This window comes from Sparus aurata, chromosome 13, assembly GCF_900880675.1.
Source record: "Sparus aurata chromosome 13, fSpaAur1.1, whole genome shotgun sequence".
NCBI lineage: Eukaryota > Metazoa > Chordata > Actinopteri > Spariformes > Sparidae > Sparus > Sparus aurata.
This window is the reverse complement of record NC_044199.1, coordinates 10,062,765-10,084,609: the sequence shown is the minus strand read 5'-3', so window position 1 is coordinate 10,084,609 and position 21,845 is coordinate 10,062,765. Positions and strand designations below refer to the sequence as shown.

The 21,845-nt window shown below is 40.6% G+C and overlaps 2 protein-coding genes across 9 annotated transcripts in view; one reads left to right on the top strand and one right to left on the bottom strand.

Moving 5' to 3' along the window:
* The window catches only part of dlg4a (discs, large homolog 4a (Drosophila)), a 77,723-nt gene that overhangs the window by 9,052 nt on the left and 46,826 nt on the right, over nucleotides 1–21,845 (top strand). The window contains exon 1 of one of the 8 annotated variants that reach the window (XM_030437692.1): nucleotides 1,977–2,255. The exons of 1 other annotated variant lie outside the window; for it this stretch is intronic. In XM_030437692.1, coding sequence (XP_030293552.1) covers nucleotides 2,214–2,255 — 42 coding nt within the window. In that variant the 5' untranslated portion in view covers nucleotides 1,977–2,213. Of the gene's footprint in view, nucleotides 1–1,976; nucleotides 2,256–15,017; nucleotides 15,406–21,845 lie in introns of those variants that run through there. 6 more of the 8 variants (XM_030437688.1, XM_030437686.1, XM_030437689.1 and 3 more) reach the window with 6 other exon arrangements.
* Nucleotides 1–21,845, bottom strand: part of zbtb20 (zinc finger and BTB domain containing 20) — a 117,366-nt gene that overhangs the window by 58,398 nt on the left and 37,123 nt on the right. The gene's annotated exons all lie outside the window — the stretch shown is intronic.

Genomic DNA, 21,845 nt, shown 5'->3' with positions numbered 1-21,845 from the left:
AGTGTACTAGAAAGCTTCTGAATCATTTCATGGGCAAATCAACTTTCACCGTCTAATCAGGGACTATTTTGTTTTGCTGCAGGAGCATGCGACACAGAGGAGTGATTCAGCTCCTTTGGTTAAAGAGTTACCATGAAAACATGTAATAAATGCCTAATCTCGAATTGTAGAAAGAGAATTATGTGGCCTTGTGTTGAGGATACAGAAATTGTCATCATAGCAATGTAAGTATAATTGTCTTCATACAGGAACTCTATCTTAATTGATAGCTGTCTGATATAGTAACCCTTGATGATTGTAGTTTGAATTAAAAGAATTTCTGAATGGTTGAAAATAATCTAGACACACACTAGTTGAAGTGGTTTTTATCAACTCCAAGATTAGAAACTGTAGTGTACATCTAGAGAAACAGCATATACATTAATAGAGCACTGGGATGTTTTTTGAGAAATAAATATTCCCATTTCCATATTAAACCATTTACACCGATTGTAACACCTGATGCTTTAATTGTTTTATTGATACGACTGTGTCGGGCTGAACTGAAGTGGTAAAGTACAGGAGGCTGTATAAAGATACTATCTGACACATTATGAAGGTGCATTATATGTAAAAAAAATATAAATAAAAATGACATGAAATATGAACTTCAAACATACAGAGTGCAGTCTGACTAATTAATGTTGACTACTTAACCTTTGATACCGTTTGATGGATACACAGAGGAGGCGCACTAGCCCAATTCACCGTCCCTAAATTAGATTAAGATGGCCTTAAAATAATATCATGGTATTTTTAGGTTATGTCATGATACACAATATATATCTCAATTTTTTGAAATTTCCTCAAAAACACTTCATAAATTCTAGAACTGGGTGAGAAAATCATCTACCATGATATTTTTGACCAAATACGTCTCAGTAGTATGAATATGGTAGTTAAGTGGGTAAAGTATTAGAACAAGTAGAGAACAGTCTGGTAAGTACAGAAAATTTCACCACTTTACTGTACTGAAGCCTTCAAAACCAGGAAAAGACAACATTTATACAATACTACAGATGATAAAACAACATCTGAATATAATTTAAAAGGGACTCAGGATTTGCTCATACAACTAAAAACAACTACAACTGTTAAAACAGTTGTGTAAAAATGTAAAATGGACCAGAAATCGTTTCCATTGTTATGCTGTTTAAAGAAATTCAGGTTCCCTTTCCCAAAGGCCTTTCTAATGAACAATCAGTCACTGTGTTCAAAGTGTTGCTATTTGTTTTAAACATTTCTTCAAATGTTTCATCAATAGAAAATCACAAGAAAGTGAAGAATTCCTGGCATAAGTTTCCGGAGCCCACAACAAAGTCAAATTACCTGTTTGGCTGCGCAATTTAGAATTGGAAAATGAGAAAGAAAGCAAAACCTCACGTGTGCAAAGCTAGAGCCAACAAATGTTTGACAAGCCATCGTTTTAGTTAAGTTTCCAGAACCTGCACTGACAGGATCATTATGGAGCATCGTCAACAAACAATGCTTTATACTCACAGTTCTCCAAGTGAGAGAATGTGTAGGTCAAGACAGATGTGACGTGAATTTGAACACTGGCAACGGTAAAAACACTAGTGGAGAGGGATAAATATGTAATTATGTAATGATTGCATAACAGAGATATCTGTGTCAAACTGTTACTTATTTTAAATCATCTTAATATTAAGCCTTTACTTGACGTGTGTGCTACGTACAGTAACGTGTGTGTGTGTGTGTGTGTGTGTGTGTGATGGACGGTATGTCAGAGAGGGAGCAGTGAGCGACATGGACGGACACATATTGTTCTGTTTATTTCATAAAAGGGAGCAGAAAAATAATATATAAGGTTGACTCTCTGTCTCTACGTCTTCCTCCTCTCCCCTCCCTCACTCACCAGCAGTGACAAACATATTTTATGAGTCACGGCTGGAGCAGGCTGCCAGTCCTCTCTGTTCAGACCCTTGCCTTTAACGTCAAGATATATCCAACACCAACAACTCTGGCTTCCAGGAAAACTCCCTCTCCTCGTCTGCTACGACACCCCCCCCTTCCCCTCCCCTCTCTCCCCCTCCCTCTTTTTTATTTCCCCTTACCCTTCCCCAGCCTCCCATCTCTCTCTCTCTCTTTCTCCCCATCCCTCTCCTCCTCTACTGCGGGTGTCTGGGAGGCTGTTTTTCCTCTGTCTCTCGCTCATGAAGGGCCGCACTAAGCTCCCTTCTCTCTGCCCGTGTGTGGTAGGTAAATTCACCTCTCTGTTCGTGTCGTTCTTCTCTCCTTCCATCTCTCTGTTGCTGCCTCTGTTTTGCATGTTAGCTCAAAGTCTGCTAGTCGCTCTGGCAGGCTTAGGGGGGGTCTGCATCTACATCTGTGCATATTGCATCGAACATGCTTGCATCCTCCTCTACTGTCATAGAATATGTGTGTGAGGAAATTTTTATGCTCTCCTTGTACATGGGCTCTCCTAGGTAGGTTAATTCACGCACTTTGGGTATTACGTATGAATGTGGCCTGGCACATGTGGGTGTGTATGTGCCAGTGAGCATGTTTAGACACGCAGGGGGAGTCAAACTCAAGCAGACTTGTTGATTAGAACGTCATAGATTCACGTACGCAGTGGTGTTGATCTATGCCTGGATGGGTTTTGTCTATATATGTTTAAATATAAAATTCATATTTATCCTTGTAAGGACATTAGGACACGAGCCCAGTGGTCTAAGATTAGGAAAATCCTCCAGTTGACAGCAAAATTACGCTCGTCACTTTGAGAGAGGTCATTTCATTTTGAGGGTTAAAGGCTTAGGATCAACATGAGGGATAGAGATTAGGGTTATAGAGAAGGTTTTCTTTTTTAATCCAGCTCCAATATGTGAAATACAGTGTATATGTATATATATATATACATATATATATATATATATATATATATATATATATATATATATATATATATATATATATATATATATATATATATATAAATATATATGCAGTTGTTTGTGTTTGTGAGAATGAAAACAGTGAGCAGGCGAGAGAAGTCCGGAGCTCCTCCAGCCTTAATTAGCCAAGCAGACATGATGAGCTTGTACTGGCCTGGTTGACTGTTGTGGCCAAGATGACCAAGATGCCACTTAATGCAGCTCCACTGCCAGAAAGAAGTGTGTGTGTGTGTGTGTGTGTGTGTGTGTGTGTGTGTGTGTGTGTGTGGTCTAACAAAGCTATGCAATGTTTATTATCTCGCGGTTCATTGTGCAACAGATTTATACAGTAAGTGGCTCTGACGGAGGAGAATCATTATTTTTGGTGACTGCATGATTGGAATATACAATGCAGTCAGTAATTTATAGGACATTGACACTTTGTTGTAGTTTTGCCTCTGTGGACCAGCCTGCTGGATTTTAAAATGAAACAAAGATGGAAGTTAAAGTTCTCTGACTTTTAATTTAAGGGTATTTGTGTTTTCATGTCAGATGCAGCTAACAAGCAATTTTTGTCTGCTATTGTCTGTCAACATGAAGACCAAAGATTTCAGTCAGTGTCAGTGAAGAAGAACAACATGAGGCAGAAAAAAAAAAGCCAGAATAAATCAGAGTTGTAGCCAAAACATTTAACAAAAGTTATGTTCACATTTTGTACATCAATGACATCTAGCACACTTGTCAAATGCATTTCCTTCCTCATAAAACACTTTTTAAATAAGCATATTTACTAGCAGTCTTCTTCTTTCCCGTCTATGTTGGTGCAACACAGCCGCCACCTGTAGATCAGGAAATGTGTGCCATCATTGGAAGGATGCATCATAATGCATGCACACATATTAAAAATACAAAGACCCACGCATAGTTAAAACAGCTCTGTAGCGCAACGAGAAAGTTGAAAACTCCTACTGGATAAGAAAAGACCAGTGTGGTGGATGACAGAAGAATCACAGAAGTTTGAAGGAAAGCTCCCTTAAAGCTGTCCAACAGATCAAGAAGACTCTCCTCAGTGTAGGCGTATATATGTGTCAGAGATAACCGTCAAGACAAGACTATACCAGTATAACCTCAACAGGTTCGCCACAGGATGCAGCCCTCAGAAAAGGCCAGGTTACAGTTTGCATCAAGTGCTCCAGGAAAGCTGCAGAAATCTGGATCAAAGTGTTTTGGACAGACGAGACAAAGATCAACCTGTGCCAGAGTGATGGAAAGATCAAAGTGTGAAAAAATAGAGCCAGCTCATAATCCAAGGCATACCTCATCTGTCAAACACTGCGGAGGTGATGTCATGGCGGAAGGAGAAAGTGCTCGGATCCAAAGGAATGCATCAGAACTTCTCGAACAATGGGTCATCGGCAGGAGAACGATCCTCAACACACAACCACAGCAGGGAAGACCAAACAGTGTAATGCTCTCGACTGGCCGAGTCGGTCACCTGAAGTCAAGTTCAACTCACAATGTGTTTAATTTGCCGAGGATCACAGTGAGGGCAAAACACCCAATACAAGCAAGAAATAAAGATGGCTGCAATCCAGGACTGTCAGAGCAGCACCACCAGCGGAGACACCGAGAGTGCGTTGAGGTCTGTGGGTCATAAACCTGAACCAGATATTTACTGTGAATGACTTTCAACCACAAATGATGCATTTAGTTAAATTTGTACATTTGGTCCCCCTAAATTTGGAGGACTAAGGAAACATAGTTCCACAGCTCTTACACAGTTGACCTAATGTGGATTTAAAACCCCTGGCATAGAGTTTAACCTCAGTGATTAAAACAGCTATTACGGCAACATGATCCTCCAATATTCTTGTGAGAAAGGTCAGAATCAGAGATATTAGCTTTATATCTTGAACATTATATTACTTGGCTGCACATAGTAGCGACAAAATAATTAAACCTTTCAGTCAGTCAGTTAAGGTGTGTGACATTATATACTCTCCTATAAAATAAATTTAATTGCACTGTATTTAAGCCCCCTGTTTTTATTTGCCATTTTTCCTTACGAGGAGCCGACTGTAAGCAATGTTTCAACATCTTTCTTTTTATTGCCCTGTACAGCATTATAACGAGGTTTCATGGGCCATGTGATTGGTTGATGGGTCTATCCTTTCACCATTTAGCTTAAAGGGATGGTGATGAGAGGACAGATTTAAGTCTCTCTCTAACTCCCCACCTGATCAGCCAATAGAATGGACTGATGGTATTATAACCAATCAGGCTTCTGCGGAGGTCATTTGGAACATTTGCAAGGGGTTAAATTGAGCTTGAAAACAGTCAAACCTTTGACATGACGTGGGATTCATCAGATCTGATGAAATGTATGAAATGAAATTTAAGAAAAAACATAGTGCCAGTTTAAAATGAGGCAATGCATTTATTGTGGGGCTCTCATCCTCTTTTATAATCAACCAGGCATTGCTTACTAGTTAGCACGCTGGGTAATTATGGTAAGCTGTTAATTACTACTCTTAAGTTAGTGCTACCCAGGCAGTGTTCAAGTGCCCAGTTCAGTGTATTCTAATGGTCCATGCTATGCATTAAAAACCTAGACTACGAGAGAAATTAGTGTTTTTCTGTCAAAAGAACCTGTACGTGCCAGTAGGCATGTGAAGACCAATAATGAAACACAATGTTTACTGCTGTCAGCTTTGCTAGTTATGTTGAGCTGTCACAACAGCAAAAGATACATAACATTTTGTTGGCTGTATAAAAACAGTGTTGTGTTACAGAAACATTTACTCAGTTGATTCAACTGAATAAGTATTGCCAGTCATCTCTACCTGTTGGCACCTGGTGGCTCTGTTTTTATCATCTTGGCTAGAAGCTTTGCCGTGGCTGACCAGACTGGTAGCCCGCTGTGCTTGGTGTATGCCGTGCCAAACCCATCAGTGGTGGTCTGAGCCTCTCTCTCACATTTCATCAGAGGTGGCTCCAAAATAAAAAAAAATGCTTTTACTCCCTTAGAAGTGTGAGGCAATTTCTAAATTTGAGAGAGCACACACAGCGAGGTGCGGGCCAGTTAGAGCTTCAATGCAAACCCATCACAATTAAAACACGTCACACAACTCTGCTCCAGCACATAGTGCTTCATCTTCATCTTGCCTTCATCAATGAAGCAATAATACTGGAGAGAAACAACGTGGAGAAAGTCCCTCCCTTCTTCCTAAGTTTGAAACAGAAGTAGTGTGAAATGTAGTGAAACTTGTTAAGCCATCCCTGAGGAGCAGTGGGCAGCCAACATGTGGCACCAAGGGACCAACTCCAGCTCGAATCCAGAGCCTTGGTCAAGGACACTTCCCGGAGAATTAACCTAAGATACATGTTTTTGATGCTGGGGGAAACTGGAGCATGCAAGCACAGGGACAATATGGGCACAGAAAAGCCTTGCCCTAGCTGGGAGTTAAACCCAGGAACTTCTACCAGTAAGGCAACAGTGCTACCTATTACACTACCATGCTGCAATCCTACCTTATCTCAGTTTGGTTGTGACATTTAGGATTTTTGGAATTACAGAAACATGTTTCCTAACTGTATTTAGGGGACAAAGTTAGGATGGCATAGACTCTGTCCTAAATTCAAAATAACTGCCAAAAACTTCAGCACCACTGATCTTAGGTCTGTAATGTAATGACACTGAGGATGGGGAACAATATGAGAATCGCAGTACTATGACTTAAATTAATGTTAGCCTGACAGAGAAGCTAACACCAATGGTAGCCTGAAGCCTGATAAAAGATAGTGGTATTTGAACCTTTATTTTCTTTTTGTTTATTCAATTGTGCTGTCCACTGAATTCATTTAACCAGAGAAACCATTGAGACTTGGAATTTAAATGAACACAATTCGAGTACTGTTTATTCCAGTTGTTTTGATTTGACGCTGAGCTAGTTAGACATGAAATAAGCTGAACATAGTACACAAAATGAAGTACTTAGAGAAGTGAAGTCAAATGTTGTATTGTACAGTGAATGTACAATACAATACGGCATACACAGCACAGCCAGTCACTGGTTAGCATGTTCCAAGGTTAGACATGATCTGAGGCACAGGCTTTAGCTTGGAGAAAGCTCTTTAGCTCGTGGGTGGTTCTGGTTTTCAATAGACAGATTTTGAAGATGGAGTCCACAGTCCTTGGCATCCACATTTTTTTCACATCATACATGTATAAGTGTTGGATGGAGGACAGCTGGCAGAGGATCGTCTCAGTACTGAGGACAGCACACTGCTGTTGTCTTGAGTGTGGGAGGAGGCACAGCAGAAGCACACTGTGATGGAGGAAGTGAGGTGATGGCTGTACAGAATTAGAGCAGTAGTTGGTGTGAGACATTCACTCGCTTGTCACAGGAAGAAGATCATCTGTTAGGCTTTCATGATTATGGTGTAGATGTTCTCATCCCATTTGAGGGTAGTGCAGATAATTATCCCCAAGAGCGCAATTGAACCATTTATTAAGTGTCTCCAAGCATGTCTGCAGATAGCAGAAGCAGAGAAACAAGTGCATCCCAGGGCTAATCGATTTTATTTCTTCTTCTTTGGGCTTTTGAAGTGGGTTTAAGGTGTATCATGCACACCATACTTCATGCATAATGCATTGCTCCGAGTCATCACCGTCGGTTATGACTCCATTCTGGCATGTTAAATTTACACAGCTGGATGGTTTTGCAAGAGACAGAAGCAGGAATATCAGATGTGAAATGTTACAGTGTGCCTGTAGAGCAAACTCTGAGTGCTGCTGTTTCACCTGCAACCAAGGTGAGCCAAGGCTCTAACACAAGGATCCAGGGGACATATTTGTGTACGCAGAAAAACCACACGTAAGACTTTTCCCACACATACACTGGTGTTCATACAGGCGGACTGTGTGATGGGAATATGCTTACAAACAGTTGTCAAAATATATTTGAGGGTGAAATGATGAGATGGACATCAAACTTAAGGTGAGAGATATAACCTTAAGAGTAAGCATTGTTTTCTGGGTTGTTCACCAATTTCACTCATTGTGTTATCTTTTGACAGTCTAAAGAGCTGTATATAAATTTAATTCAACATTTTTGATGAGATATGAATTATACCATTCATTGTCTTTTATACATTAGAGTCATTGCTTCCCTGATTATGGTTGTATCATTTGGTCCTGCTTTGTGAGGCACTTTGTGAAGTCTAATAAGAGCTCCATAGATCACTGATCAGCCTGCTTACATTAAAGCTGCTATAAGTGCTGTCGTTGTTTTAGCTAACTTCTTGACTGATTTGCAGTTAGCAAACCTCTCCCTTGTTTCAACGTCACTGCATGAGCATACAGGGGTGATCACCATGCATAGCAGCAAAAAAGGGAGGACCCTGCTAACTGCGTGTTCACGCCCCCAAATGTGAGATATATTTAATGCATTATATTTCAATCATCCATGGTCCATTTTAATGTTTTCATTTTCAATAGCCTGTATTTGAAACACTTCTCAGCTTCTGTGTTAAACTTCGCCCCCTTAACAAGCATCTATCAGGCTAGGAATGACTACTTAAAGAAGGCTACTGGTTGCATGGCAACGAGAAGCTCCTGTTCATTGTCATGGAATGGCGTTCCATCATCAATGCTAGTCCTGTAAGCTTAAATGAGCGATTTCAGCAGTTTAATATGGATGTGAAAAAGGAAAAGGAGGTTTCAGAAAAAAAGCATCAGCTCATCCTTCACTGGACCGCAGTGGACAGATATAGTGATATGCCCTATCTGCAAACAGGGGATTTCAGTACTGAAGTAATTTAATGGTTAAACACTATCAACCCCAAGAAGTTCATGGGGTTTCCTGGCCAAAGGTTTTGGGTGTAACATAGTTTTGGAAGAATGAATCCCTGTTCAACTTAGGTTTTAAGGTTGATCATAAGGACCAACTTTAGTATTACTTTGTTGCTAACATTCCCCTGTGTCTTACAACAAATATTTAGCCAACCATGCCTCGTTTGACACTCTAATATTAGCTCGTACAAACAGGTGAAATCAGATATCCAAGCTGAGAGAAATCAAATATAGCAGGTTCTGTGTAGGTGTGAATACTATAATTCTCACCTTGGGTGTTTTCCTAGTCAGTCGAGCTGAGGCAGTCTCAGAGCCTCAGGAGATTCCCAGTTGTGTTTGCACTTTAGTTCAACTATTTCAGTGTCAAAGCTGCTGAGTGCTGGAGGTAATAGAAGGCTAAAGACTGGAGGCTCGTCGTGCGAGAGTGATCTGCATTTGATCCTCACACCATTTACATAAATTTAGATACCCCACTTTCTTTATGTGGCAGTAGTTATAAATGGCAATGAATACAATCTCTGTAAAAATGTTGCTCTCTGCAGGTTTGCCTACCAACACAGCGTGGGCTTACCTGGTTGTAGCTAAAGGGCACAGAAGCTTGAAATAAGGGAGACCATTCAGTGGGAAGCTTGAATGTGCTGTGCAGATTATAGGGTGAAGACATATAATTTAAACATCACAGTCATATTCATACGTCAATTGTTTAGAGAAAGAGTGTGTCCGTAAAGCAAATAGCACTGTCCTCAAATGACACAGGGTCAGTCTAACACTGCTTTGCCTGTTATTTTATCATTTCTATCAGGACTAGTTCTATGGGTAGAACTTTATGGCAAAATTCTGATTTTACCATCTCATGTCCTCCAGCGGCTCTGCCTCAACTCTTGACAGATAGATGTACTTGTTGCTAAAGTAACTGGTAAGTCCCTCCCTAGCTGCCAGTTTTTACAGGAAACCTATAAATATGCTTCCAAACTGCACTCCACTAGACTTTTCTTGGTAAAATGCTCGATGAAGGTAGTAACAAACATTTCTGAAATGCAGTAACTACATACATTTTGTGTTTGACACTAAATAATGTTTGATGCATGACTAAAGATGGGGAACTTTTTTTGCATTGCAACAAGCTAATCCACTTTTGATCCACTTAGGCATGGCATCGTTTGGGAGTGATCTTATTATTCATTTCTACTTGAGTTCAGAGTTCAATAAAGAATGGCTAGTCTGACAAAAATATGTTGTAAATCACATAGTGATAAAGAAAATGTACAATCCCTTCTAGCATGAATGAATTTCTATGACTCTGAATCACATACTGCAGTTTGTGTACAGTCAATTATGAAATCTTCAGTGTTGGGCCTTTTGTAATTTCTTCCTTTATCTATTATGTAAAGATAAACCATCAATGGTTTGTGTTTTTTTCTCAACCACAGGATAAGAAAATGTAAAGTATGACATCTGGCTCAACCCACACAATGTATTTGGCAATTTCTGGTGGTCACAGTGAGCTGCTGTAACAACCACTGGTGAATAACATCAGCCCTAGCAGCTTGCTTTTAGAGGCCCAGCACTCCTTTATATTTTCTACATTTGAGAAAACAGTGGTATGTAAGCATCTGCTTTTCTGTACACAATCTACCATGACAGAAGCAGTCACCTTATAGATATGGTGACCAGGAAGCTCCTGGCAAGTGGACTGTTTGTTAGGGATCTGCCACCCTCTGCAGATGTTGTCATGGAAACACTTCAGCTCTTTTGGGTCTCTCTCTCTCTCTCTCTCTCTCTCTCTCTCTCTCTCACACACACACACACACAGACACACGCACGCACAATGCAGCATTAGGATGTTAATGCTACACTCAACACTGGTACACCACAGTTCAGGTTTCCATGTGACTCCCACACTTACATAACACTGTAGTGGAAGGGGGAAGCCACTTACAGTATAGATCACCATGGAAATTATACTGTATATATCTATGATGATTATAGAGGGCATTACTGTCACATCCATCTTAATGTATAGCCAGCCTGAAAATGCTGCTTGAAATCTGCCTCAGTACATAAAGAAGTGCACATTTCCAGTCTAGAATAATATCTGTTTCCACATGAGGAAACTGCATATGAACGTATCCAATTCACGTGAAAATGTGAAAAAAACAATAATATGTTGAAATTTTAGTCCACATGTGGAAAATATACTATTGTGATTTTTACGTGTGAAAAGGCAAGTTTCACATGTGACATTGTTGTAAGGGTTGCATATAGTATGATAAAGTGCTAGATGCCAAAAATATATATATATATACATATATAAAAAAAAACAACCTTTCAATGACATTTCTGTGAATGGCATGGTTACATAGTCATGCCTGAGCTGACATGGCTTCCCTCCTGCTATTCTAAATGCTTGTCATAGCTCAGTGGACTGAGAAATGAAAGGGTTTTCTATGTCTGCATTTATGGGTACATGGGTACATATTATGCTCATTTTCACATTCATAATTTTGTTTTGTAATTTTACTAGAATAGATTTTCATGCTTTAGTGCTCAAATAAGACATCGGTTTTCCATCCACTCCTGCAGCTCTGTATGCCCCCTTTGTCTAAACGCTCTGTTTTAGCTCCTGCCTCTTTAAGGCCCCCCATCCTGGGGTGTGCTCTGATTGGTCAGCTCACACACGCCTGAGCCAGCACCGTTAACACACACAGCGGCTGTGATGGATTAATTCTTACATGCCATACTAGCCACCAAGCATTACATTATACAAATGTGTGACATGGTGATGCAGTGTGACGTCACAAGGTCACAGACTTGAAGGCAGGTCTACTGACGAGGTGTTTCCGGAGCAGTGTTTTCTGTGGGAGTGAGGAGAGTCTGTTGATGATGACATTGACCTTTTTAACTTTCATTTTCTTTTATATATACACAAGAACATACTGTACATAAAACACTGGAAAAATGAAAAAGCATAATAGGTCTTCTTTAAGTAAAAGCAGAACCAAATGACTACAAATGATAAATGATGTACATATAGTAATTACTGTAGCAAAAAGATGAAAGTTGTTATTTTTCATAAAACACTTTCTCGAAAATTTGAATGGCGACTCAATATTTAAGTTACTTCACTGTTTTTTCTTTTACAAAACGTTCTTTTCTTTATTCCATTATTTTATAAAGGGTGAATCCTCTTTTTGAAAGCCACTTAAATTAAAGCAAGCTGTTGATTGAATGATGCTATTTCTGATGGATCCTACTTTCAAGCCCAAAGGAACTTCTATCAGGTGCTCAGTGAGGTACTGTCAGAGTGGAGTTGGATGTGGGGGGAACAAACAGAGAGACTCAGTAGATATAATTTAAAGACTCGAGGAAAAATGTGTGAAACCACCCATGTGTGATTTTTGAAGAGGCGGCCTACTGCAAGTCTGTTACTCATCGTTTTTTTTCAGTGTACAGTCAATGCCGGTTCCTTGTTAAAACACATTCGCTGCTGCATTCAAGGACAGAGTTTCATTTTTTAAGAGAGCAACATTCTTATAAGTGGGTTTAAAAGGTCTTCTTGGCGCTCTTAGGTGATCAGAGACAAGAGTCAAAGTATGAAGTTAGGCCAACTGTAAAAAGAAACAACGTCATACTTTTAGAGTACTAAAAGAAGAATGTGAGCCAGGCTGTGCCCACACACTGAAACACATACACACACGCACGCAATAGCTCAAATATTACGTGAACAAGATTCAGGGCTGTCTAGCAGTATAGATTATATCACATTACTGCACAGGGTGCTTTCTTACATGTTTTTACAATGGCTGTATTGATCTGTAGATTTATACACAGCCTTCTCTGGTCCGAAGACTATTCCTCCTTCTAAAGTGACACTAGTCTACTTCACACTGTGTTGAAATTCATGACCCCACTCTGAAGGCCCGTGATAATCCTGCTGATGTCTTTAGCACATTGCAGATTTCCCAGGATATCCCCTACTCTCTGGCAGGGTGATTGGATTCTTAAGAGGAAGGAAAAAAAACTACACTGGTGTATTTGGAAGGGCCTGTGTGTTCGATTTAACGCTGACGTCACCCGGGAGCGTTGAGCCCTGCGCCGCAGTCGGTCCTGAGATGAATGCACAATATTTAAATCTAGCCTACCTGGTTCTCTCGCTCCACCCTGTGGGCTCAGCATGTCAGCACAATCTCACACACAGGGGTGGAGATGAACAGAACACAAATGAGAACCACAGGAGACATTCATCTTGAGAAATATGTAAAGACATAATGAAGGTATGGTACGAAAGAAAGGTTAGCCGTTATTGATGTTGCTGTATAAAGCAGTACCTTTTCTTTTCAATTACTGCTTTTCTAAACTCTCTTTATTGGTTATTCAAATATTGGATAATAAATATGAGGCTTTATATTCACATCAGTCGTTTATTAATTCCATTAACATATCTTTTCATTTTTTTACTTCCAAAGATTAGTAACCCCAAATAGTTTGTAGGAAAATTGATAGGGCCAGTACTAATACTGATTATTGTTTATCAAGGAGACCAATACTTGATATTTGAAACCGACATGTGCCGTAAAAATAAAAATCATAGTGTCAAATTTTAGAATAACCAGTGGAGGAATGTAATTACCTACAATTTACTCAAGTACTGCACTTAAGTGCAATTTTGAGGCACTTCACTTCAGTTTTTCCATTTTCTGCTCCTTTATACTTCCACTCTACAAAATGTATTTGATTAGGTCAAAGGGCTAAATCTCCATTCATCTACAATAACTGAATACAATGTATTTTAGGAAAGACAACAAAGGGGAGAAAAAAGAAGAAAAACAAATTCCCATTGTAGTTTCTTATAACTTTCAGGATCGCATTATAAGGTATGAGTAAGATGACACAAATCTGTACGTACTTGACATATACATACAGCCATACCTACATACATATGCATACACGTACTGCATGTACTTAGACCTTTTAAAAAAACACAGGCACATATCTACACACACCTACATCAACCTTATGGATACGGATACTCCCACACATGGTCGTATTTTGGTGACTAGTTACTTTGCAGATTCAGATTATTCAGTGTTGATAGGCTATTACTTGTGACGTGTGACCAATCAGATGGGACCACAGACCACAGAGCGATGACTACAGACAGAGAGAGGCAGCTGCGTCAGAGCCAAAGTGGCACATTTCTAAATTAATCTATTTTATTAGCGTTTGAAGAACGAGGGGAAAAAAAAAAAAAAAAGGAAACCAATAATCAGAAAATTGCCCCATTAATCAGCCAGGCTGACCATCAGTCTATTCCTACTGTTTACATACACATTATCTAGCATGGAAGTTGCTTTTACACACTAATAGCTGAGCAAACTAATAGCTTGCAGCCAACAGATGGCCACAGCAACTCTATGAGTGAACAATCAATTTTCCACTCAACACTGTCTGTTTTAAATAACTATTGCCACTGCTTTAATCAATGAAACTGATTAAAAACAAAAGCTTAACACTTGACTTTAAACTGTGTACTTTCAGAGAAATATATCACATTCCACTCAGCTAACGTTTAAACACTCCATCGTCGCCATAACTCTTGTAGCATCTTCTGTACAATAAGTATGAGGAGTGGCTGTGTATTTACCTGAGCTGCCTGCATAGAACTGTCAGGGTCAAATTGTTGTAAAATGCTGCAACATAATAGAGACAAACACTCGGGCAATTACTTCTTGTGTTGTGTTGAGGAGTGTTGACACTCACACAGTTTCTTTCGGCTCAAACAGCGAGCAGGTGAGTGAGGAGGACATTTAGCAGCCACCAAGCGTGCGTCCACTGGTTCGAAACATTTCGGCACCTTGGACAGCTCCTCCGGCACTTCTTCTGGATGTCCAACAGGGGGCGCGGTAATCACACTGAAACATGTGGTGGTGGTGGTGGTGGAAGCAGGCGGTTTGATGTGTGGCCATTTCATATTTCTCAGCTTCCACTCACTGCTGCGCGTGTGTGTGCTTTAACTATAATATTACTACCAATATTATTTTCATGCTGCAGCCTTTGGGCAATAACTGATAAAGCAGATCTCCCCTATTCAGTCTCTTCACCGCTTCCTTTCCTTTATGATTTCCAGCTGCGCGTTGAGTACAAGCTTTACGGCCAATCAAAGGGGGGGGGGGGGGGAGAGAGAGAGAGAGAGAGAGAGAGAGAGACTAGTGCAAATCATGAGTGCCAGTGTTGGACAAACATGGCATTGGCCAGCGACAGACGGACGCTTTAAACGTGACAGACAGACATGCATGATCTGAGGTCGCACAAAAAACACGTCTAGTGGACCCGAGTGCCGTCACGTTTCAGCCGGGCAGCGCGCCTGTTAGCCGGCACCACCGACCCGACCGACCCCCCTCCTCCCTCCCTCTCTGTGAGTGTACCGTGGCTGAGAGAGAGTGAGTGGCGGCGGACCGACGAGCTTGTGGTCTGTGCTGTCTGTCTGCCTGCCTGGTGTGAGGCTCTGGACTGATGTCTCTGCCTGTCAGGAATTTAAAGTGTCTCTCGCCGGTCATGTGCCAGTGTAAGGTCATCTGCAGCAACCGGACCCTTTCGCTCATGTTCGGGTGCAAGGTAAGCCCTTGGGGGGGTGCACACTTGCGTGCAGCCGACGGACGCGAGCGTTTATTCGAATGCATGCGCGATTACTTGAATAATTACAAAGAACGAGGATTAATTGTGTTAGTTGTAGCCCTTTTTATTACCGCGCTGTTGTCGTTACAGTAATTAGTACATCACACTCACCTACTGCTTCCTCTCCTCTTCATATGCTCTCAGGTAGCAGCCCATTCACAGCGTACTACCTATTTTACTACCTGTTTTTTTTTTTCATGCTCATTGTATACATGGCCGATTTCCATCTAACATTGAGCAAGGCGGGTGACTACATCCTATTGGCAGGCACGGGTGTGTTTTGGTGATGGCTCTGCCTTTACCATAAATGTTAACTGAGATTTAATGAATGGAACATCATCACCCCCCCCCCCCCCCCCAAATCAGGTGCCTCATCATCATCTGTAGGGCTGCAGGTCAGTGTTAGGGCTCACCATATGCTGATTGGTTCAGATCTGGCTTTGAAGCAAGCTGGCACGGCACGTTTGTGACCTTGGAGAATGCACTTTTATCGCCCAGGGCCACTTAAATATCATTCATCATGACAGAAACTGTTACTCTGCCAGAGAGGCTTGAAATCAGGTAACACGAGCGGAGCCCCTGCTGTTTTCTGTGGGTGAATCAGAGCACAGCTGCTTATTATCAACTAAAGAAAACATGTTGTTACGTTCAGCAGTATGCTTTTTTCTGTCGTTCATTCATCCATCCAGGCACTCCCCTCCCAGCTGCAGGTGCTCTCAGTATGGCAGCCTGCTCGGTTTTCCCTCCACATGGCTCTCTAGTCTGTTAGCTTTTTCAAGCCAAATCCAACTACACTGGTCCACTCCGGCCGGGCATTGTCCCTACACGTGCCAAACTGATGTGTACATGTGTACAGAGCTCCAGATAATTTGTTTGTTGATTCAGCTCCGACATTTTGGTCTGTGTTCTGTCTCACTGCTCCGATCTAGTTCACTTCCTGCATTCTGATTAGTCACACATCATTAGATATGGAATAGGTGGATATTTTCACAATGTTTCATTAATCAGGACTATTCTTAACATTTTATCTGGTAAGACGAGAACAATTTCTATGTTTGTAAGGCACCGCTGGTAGAATTAATGTGGGTGTTTGCTTTCTGGGTTTCTGGAGGGGAGGTCCTGCTGTGCTCAATGTTGAGTATTACTAGCACAGATAATCCCATGTGTCCCCGCTCCTCACTCCATCAGAGACACAGCGCCTTCCTGCCGGAAAACACATTAAAATTTTCCTCCCACAGACTCAAGTTGCCTCTTGAGTCGTCATGACCGACCAGTGTAATGCAACTCCACAGCAAACATCTATTCTGTAATAAGAGATGATTTCATGATGGGATTGACTGCTCGTTTAAATGGATTGTACTTTTGTTTGGTAAAGCTGGTTTAAACAGAGATGTCTTAAATTATAATGGGACCAAGCTGATCTGGAGCACACATTACGAGCAGATACTGGATATATTTTGAGTCTAAAACTTTATTAACAATAAAGTTTTGCAGTAGAGCTCCAATGATTGATTGTTGAATTAGTTTATTGAAAGAAATGCCTGGTTTCATTGTAGCCATCTAACCAGGGACAGAGTGATATCTGGGACAGCAGGTGAATGCAATAATGATTAACCAACTGGATGGGACAGTATAGGATAGTATACGGTAGTAGTACAAAACTGCAACGAATAGTCAAGTAATAAATACAAACATTTGTTGGTTCCACCTTCTTAAATGTAAGGGTTTGCTGCTTTTCTTTGTCATTTATGAGAATAGATGAAGAGTCATTATTTTTATGGACAAAAAAAATAAATCGATTAATTCTGAAAATAATCCTGAATAAAAATTAGAGCCTGACCGATATATCGGTTGGCTGATACTTTACAATGAATCTGATTTATGATTATTACATTTCCTGTGAACTGTCTGATAACCACATTAGAGTATACCGGAAGATACATCGATACCAGAATTTTTGACTCCCTAACATCAGTACTAGCATCAGCCCTAAAAATTGGCTACTACTTGAACTCTAATGAATGTAACTGTAAGTCGCAGCCATAAATTGCTATATTTGCAGCCTTCTATCATACCACAATTAATTATTTTCTATTGAAACATGCTAATCATTTCTAGATTGTTCCTTCATTGGCATATTAATACTGAGAGGTTATCTAGTGAATACCCTACATTCATTCGGGAGTGGTGGAGCCAACAGTAAGAACACTGTCACCACGGATAAAATGGGGAATTGAAAATTATAACCTAGACCACAAACCAAAAAGAAAAACGCCAACAAGCATCAGGCTTAGTGCTCAGAAGTAGGAGTAGCCATGTTTATCCCAACAGGGATAGACCTGGAACAAAGACCAAAAATGTACCACTTCTACAAAGCAGTTGCAGACACTGTTATGTAGTGTCATAGCATATCCCTTCAACATGTCCGCATACCTTCTCCTTGCACATACAGTACATATTTCCAGCAGGTTCAGTAGCTCTCAAACAGCTTGTGTCCATCTGTTTCAGACTGGTAGTGGGTGGTTATCGGTGGGATTTTATTTGGCCAGATCTTTTGCAGGGATATGCTTTCACTGTTCCCCCATATCCTGCCCCTATTGTTTTGTATATTTCCAGATTTACCTCTTGAATTTACTCTTTACATTCTCAAGGACCGCCATGTGTTTGCTAAACATCTATTTTAACAATGGCTACCACGTGACTGGTCATTTCCCAAGGTGATTCTCCAAGGTTATCTGTTTGCATAACCTTTGTTCTTAAACATAGCCCAGCACAGAGTCGCTCAGTCATCTTTAATTCAGGAACTTAATTAAAAGGGTCTTTATGTGGTTGGAAGCATTCAGCAGTGCTTTAATGTGCTCTTTTATGCTTAATGCTCATTGATGGCCCCACAACATTTAATCGAGACCGACTGCCTCCTTCAAGTTTGTCTTTAAGCTACGACTCAGTGCGGTGCTTATATTGAAGGGCGTACAATGTAAACTGGCCAGAAGGATAGAGATTAAATGGAAAAAGAGTATTAATGTAATGAATGATTTACGACCCAGGGATCAGGGTGCCTTCATCTCAATATCAAGATCGATGATCACCTCACCCTGAGAATCGATGCTCAGACGTCCTTACTGGAAAATGGACGGGAGGATGACCTGCTGTCACTCATTACCAGCCGACCAATCAAACGATCAGGACTAATGATGTAGAAAGTATCAGCAGGTGATATCAAAGCGGAGGTGTTTTGCTTTGCTGCACTGTGTCCCTATGTGTGAGGCGCTGGTTTTACATTACACATCTTTACTGGAACTGCTTTTATAGCCTTGCAGACACATGTTTCCTCCTATGGATTTGACCTATTTTTTCCCGCTGTTTGTGTCATCTTGCTTCATAAAAAGGAGCGAGCCTCAGCACTGACAGGAAGTGTTGCGGCAACAACAATGTACAGTCGCGTATATTTACTAATACTCTGTTCAGGGTCCAATATTGAACCATTTGGGGTCGCCTCTACCTTACTAACTTGCTCTTCCCAGCTTATCTGCTTTCAAACACTGCAGCTGCTGTTGTGTGAGCAATGAATGTGCAGGTTTGTAGGAGCGAGTAGCACACACGCGTTATCGAAACTAGCGCTGTACAGAAATGGCCCCTTACTGGGCTATCTATGATCAAAGAAATAAAGTAGATGTTGCTCATGAAAGCAAACAGCAACTGAGTGATGGGATGACAGAGCAGAGCGTATGGGTTTTCTGCGAGAGACGGCTTATTTGAAAGAACTCAAATATTCAAACTTGCCAACATAATCCTTTACAAATGTCAAAACCAGCAGAATTGAATCTGCATATTATTGCGAGACGAGTTGCCTGGTTACATGTTGTGCCTCTGAAATCCTTGAGCTGCAGAAATGGTGATCGGCTACTTGGAAAAAAAAATTTAACGCTAACATCTTGAGATACTTTTATTCATCACGAGCAACACTAAGCACAGATATGCATCATCGACTTTCGTGACCAAATTCAGCCTCAGTGTGGTGCACACACAGAATCAGTGAATAACTCACCCTCCATTATACTAACAAACAGAAAATCACATAATGTACATTCAGACTGCGAACTGTAGATGACTGTGTGTAACGTCACAGAGAGACGCGGGCAGGTGTGAACTGACAGATATTCGTCACATGAGATGATACGTTTTAATTCAACTGACTGATGAATCTGCCTCATAAACGTCACACACACACAGTCCCACACACGGCTGGTGCGTATGGTAATAGTTAGCTAGCTACAGCTCTTTGTTTCCTGCGTGCAAAACAGCATTTTTCTCCAAAAGTCTAAAAGGACCCACACAAACCATGCTCAATATCCATATTGTAAATATCAATTTATCCATTTTGATACGAGGAGTGGGATATTATCTGTATTCAGACACATTTCTCGCTGATGCTTGAGATAATCTTCTGCTTTCCCAAAGCATTTGTCCGAGCTGCTGTTAGCTATAACAGCAGCAAAGAGAATACTCGCTCTGCACCAAAGAGCTGTTTCAGGTTTGTTTTTGTAATAACGCACAGGCTAAAAGAAAATACCCACTGCTGCAATTACTGCACGTTTGTTTCTAGTGAAACCATTAATCTTGGAGCGCCGTGTGTTAACATGGCCTCTGCTGGCATGTTTGTGTGTGTATGTGCTGGGTAAGACAGTGAGGTTGGGGGAGGGTTAATACCGCAAGCCCCCAATACAAGTGCAACATACGTAAAAATGTATGTACTCAGCATAAAAACGGTGTGTGCATGCTTCTGTGGGCAGAGGGGGAGGGGATGAATGATCAACACTACTGAGCTTTGTTTGAGCGTGAGACCTGTGAGAAGAAACTGAGGGAAAAAGGTTGCACCTGACCTCTAAACTGAGAAAATAGAGAACATTTTTGCCTAATTAAGAGGTGTGGCATGTTAGACTATGTATCGTCTTAGATTTTAGATATCGTTATTGTTCATTTTCTGAACTTACCAGACTACACTTGCCTTAACTCACTTAGACATTATAGCCATCGACAAAGATGATGCCATTGGTATATTGTGAAAGTACCAATATTATTGTGTATTGAGGTATTATTATTGTGCTTTAATTCAGAAATTCACAGGCTATTTCAAGTAGAGCCTGACCATAAATCACTTAGCCAATAGTGGGGGTTTTTTCTTAGCAAGATCATAATACAGAACAAGATACTTACTTACATAATCGTGATTTACAATTATTACATTCCCAGTATTTTCAGGGTAGTCATTCAGTGCCCTGACATCACTGTAGAGTTTATTGTTAAACTGTAAAGTATCCTGCCTCCTTTACATATCTTTGTCGCAAGTGTTCAATAGCTCATTGCCAAAAAATGTGTGTATTGCAGCCAGTATATTGATACTGAAATTGAAATTAAACAGAATTAGCATTAAGTATTGGTTGGGCTCTAAATTTTACATTTTTGCTAAGTATTTGTTGGTTTGGGTCAGTATTACAGTCAGTGAGGTACATTATTTTGCAGGGTTAGTGTAAGGTGTTCCTCATGGTTTCTGTTAGTTTAATGTAAGCACTGGGCCTGTTTAAGTCCACGTGGTCTGCAGCAGGGCTTTGTGTTGACAGATATTGAGATATCGATTTACAATTTGTGAGAATGATCATTTTTTCATCACAATTTTCATTTTCAGTGATAAAACTACTAAAATGATGATGATGTGACATTTGTTGGGCTCTGTAGTGAACAAACTTGTTCTTACGTTCTGGGGAACAAGATTTGTGGGCCAGGGCATATCTGCAACATTACAGTACTTGATCATAACACTGTTTCACACAGTTTACCTTTATCAAAAAACTGCAGATTCGTTTCTGCACATGGCCATATTGCAGCTTAAATAACAGCCGCCCAAGTCTGCGGTTTTTCTTACATCTTATATAAATATTCATGCAAATATATTTTCTGACAAATAAGCAAGACGTTCTTGTGAACAGGCTCCAGACAAGATGGAACCCCCCCCCTCCCATCGCACTACCCTCAGCAGAACAGAAGCACTGCAGCCAAGCACGCATTGTGGCACCATTTACTGTATCTATGACTCTAATCTGATTATTAATTTTGAGGATGATGCATCTGTGTGGGTCTTAAAAATGATGGCTCATCCCACAAAAATGAGATTCAGAATCATCGCATTAAATTGAGCTTGACGAACATAAATTAACAGGGGAATATTTAAGCACAAAAAGTAAGGGAGACTAAAGATGTGGAGTTTCTAAAACCAATGCTCGGCATGTATCTCAGGAGTTTATTTATTTTTTATGAATTCTCCTGTTTCACTGTAGTGATATCAGCCTTCTGGTAGGTGAAGAAAGCCCAACATCACCTCA